The sequence below is a fragment of the Urtica dioica genome, chromosome 1, assembly GCF_054948205.1.
Source record: "Urtica dioica subsp. dioica isolate 48M chromosome 1, U.dioica_male_clone48M_v1_H2, whole genome shotgun sequence".
NCBI classification, from domain to species: Eukaryota; Viridiplantae; Streptophyta; class Magnoliopsida; order Rosales; family Urticaceae; genus Urtica; species Urtica dioica.
In genome coordinates this window covers 39,345,780-39,348,875 of record NC_142756.1, presented here as the reverse complement: position 1 = coordinate 39,348,875, position 3,096 = coordinate 39,345,780, and the positions used below count along the sequence as shown (strand labels likewise).

Below are 3,096 nucleotides of genomic sequence, written 5' to 3'. Positions count from 1 at the left end.
ATATTTATATATATATGATTTTGATTCGAGTTATAAACTCATTTGTCGAAAATTATAATCTGAAAAAATCAATCCAAATCAACCCGATTATTTTTAGTTTGGTTTGTTTTGATTTTATCTTTTAATCGGATTCATTTGGATTTAAAAAAAAAAATAGTTGTGAAAGTTAGACTGATAGCAAGTGCCCAACCGGTTACACCGCTAACTTATAAAGCACACACTATTGCAAGTCAACAAGTCCGTACGATCCGTGTTTTGAGCTGTTTGAATAGCCTTATTGATCAATCTTCAACCTTGCTCTCATTTCATGATCCTCTGTTCTTATCCCATTTCCAATTGTGAATCTAAATCACTTACTGAGAGAGGTATGAAGCTTTTTTAGGTTTCTCGTAAAAGTCTCGAACTTTTGGTTCTGTGTTTGCTTTTCCGTTGACGTTTTTGTTTAAGGTCTGATTTTTTTTTTTTTTTTTTTTTTTTTTAATTTACAGGACAGGCTTGCATTTATTGCCGTGAAATGGTGGCTATGAAGAGTCGACCACAAAGCGTCTCTCTCTGTGATTAAATGCTTTTGGCTGAGCTTTCCTAATCAATTTGGTTCAGCAATTGGTAAAAAATAAAAACAAAAAAAAAATAAAAAATAAAAAATCCATCAATTGAGCTTTGTTGTTCTGTGGCCATGGCGGATTGCGAGCTCGGTATCGGAGAACTAGAGAAAGAAGAGGATTTAATCGCCGCCGCGAAACAGATAGCGAAGGCTTTAGGATCAAGGAAAAACCTCACGGAAGAAGCCAGAAAGATTTTGTCCGATCTCGGAACTCAACTCTCGTCGATTTCCATGTCCGTGGAGAGAGAATCCGAGAGCGCTTCCGAGATCGAGAGGCTCCTCGACTCAGTCCAAGACAAGGTCATGAGCTGGGAAGCCGACGAGGGCGTGATTTGGGAGTCAAGCTTCGAAGAGTGGACCGAGTTCTTGACTGTCGTAGACGAAGCTACTAGATTAACAGAGAGACTAGAGAGGATGTGTTCGATCGATAACCGTGGCGATTCCGGCGACGATCTCGACCGCGATCGAAATTGCGAGTTGCAGAGGAGAGCACAGGACGTTCTTCAGACCGCCATGGATATCCTCGAGGAGGAGTTCAGGCACTTGCTGGTTCAAAACAAGAAACCCTACGAGCCAGAGCACCAATCGTTCCGATCGAGCGAGGGAGATGAAGTCTCAGTGGACTCCTTCGGCGACGATTCAAACTCCGTCGAAGACCAAATTCCTCCTCCGGAAGAGGATAATCTCCTCATCGATCTGATCAGACCAGAGGTGATCCCGGAGGTGAGGATTGCCGCAGGCTCAATGTTCGCGGCGAGGTACGATAAAGAGTGCGTTCACGCGTACACGAGCCTGAGAAAGGAAGCCCTGGACGAGTGCTTGATCAGTTTGGAGATCGAGAAGCTGAGCATCGAAGACGTGCTCAGAGCTGAGTGGAAAAGCCTGAACTCGAAGATCAAGCGGTGGATCCGAGCCATGAAGGTCTTCGTCCCAGTGTGCCTCTTCAGCGAGAAGCGTCTCTCTGACCGGATCTTCGCCGGTTTTCCACCGGAGATCTCCGCCGCGTGCTTCGTTGAGTCTTCCAAAACCGCGGTCCTTCAGCTGCTGAACTTTGGGGAAGCCATGTCCGTGGGTCCACAGAAGCCGGAGAAGCTCTTCCGAATCATCGACATGTACGAAGTGCTCTCCGACCTAATCCCCGACCTCGAATCCCTGTACGACAGAGAGGACGCCGGAGAGTCCGGATTCTCGGTGGCGGCCGAGTGTCGAGAAGTCCTCGGGCGGCTTGGCTCCTGCGTGAGATCGACGTTCCTCGAATTCGAACACGCCGTGGCTTCGAACCGCTCGAACAACCCGATCTCCGGCGGCGGAATCCACCCCTTGACGAGCTACGTGATGAACTACATGAAGACCCTCACCGACAACTCCGACATCTTCAACCGCCTCTTCGAGGAGGAAATTACGTCTGTGTCCCCGCCCCCGTCCCTGTCCCCGAGCTCGAGCCCGGCCCAGGACGAGGAGTCTGGCCGGGCCGGGACGTCACCCATGGCGCAGAGCTTCCTCTCGCTGGTGACCTTGCTGGAGCGAAACCTCGAGACGAAATCGGCGCTGTACAGGGACGTCTCGCTGCAACACCTCTTCATGATGAACAACCTCCACTACATGGCCCAGAAGGTGAAAGGCCCAGATCTCAGGCCCATTTTCGGGGACGAGTGGATCAGGAAATGCAACGGGCGGTTCCAACAGCACGCCATCGACTACCAGAGGTCGAGCTGGGGATCGATCCTCGCCCTGCTGAAAGAAGACGGGACTCAGAGCACCGGTGGCTCGAAGTGGGTTCTGAGATTGCGAGAGAGGTTCCGGAGCTTCTACACAGCGTTCGAGGAGCTCTATAGGGTTCAGACGGCGTGGACGATACCGGACAAAGAGCTTAGGGAAGATGTGAGGATCTCCACGTCGCTGAACGTGATCCAGGCTTACCGGGTTTTCGAGTCCAGGCACTTCAATCACGTCAGTGAGAGACACATCAAGTACAGCGCCGACGATTTGGAGAGATTCATTCTCGACCTGTTCGAGGGGTCTGTAAAAACATTGCAGACCACTCATAGCAGAAGGTGATTTGTACGATTGATTATTGTTTTTGGCTGCTTGGTATACAAGTTACGAAGCTTAAATTAGAGTGCTGGTGATGTGAGTGCTGGTGATGTGTATACAGAGTCAATTACGCGTTGCTTACAGAAACATTAATAAGACATTTGTAATTCAATTGTTTTTCTGGTGATCTACTAGTTTATTTTACGATAGCAGTGTCTATGATCTCTAACTTGTTTCTGGCTAATTCTTTTCTCTCGAACCAAAATTTATGATTTTTTTGATGAAAAGAAACCCAATTTGTGATGTTTCTTTAGGATGTCGTATTTCAAGACTGATACTTGTATTAAAAGCTACGAGTGGTGACTAATGTTGAGACAATTACACAGCGGACTGAGAGAGACGAGCTGATACTAAATGTTATAAATGCGCGAGTATAGGGCTATATTAGGAGAGACACT

The 3,096-nt window shown here is 47.8% G+C and overlaps 1 protein-coding gene across 2 annotated transcripts; it reads left to right on the top strand.

The window, feature by feature from the left end:
- The first annotated feature begins 241 nt into the window (after positions 1–241).
- Positions 242–2,850, top strand: EXO70E1 (exocyst subunit exo70 family protein E1). Of its 2 annotated transcripts, none has more exons than XM_089616118.1 (2): positions 242–365; positions 494–2,850. In XM_089616118.1, exon 2 carries the CDS (start codon positions 677–679, stop codon positions 2,660–2,662), a length of 1,986 nt encoding a protein of 661 aa, XP_089472244.1. In that variant the 5' UTR covers positions 242–365; positions 494–676; the 3' UTR covers positions 2,663–2,850. The 2 variants fall into 2 exon arrangements, with proteins under 2 accessions (XP_089472244.1, XP_089472237.1); XM_089616111.1 differs by having other exon boundaries at positions 489–2,850.
- The last annotated feature ends 246 nt before the right edge of the window (positions 2,851–3,096 follow it).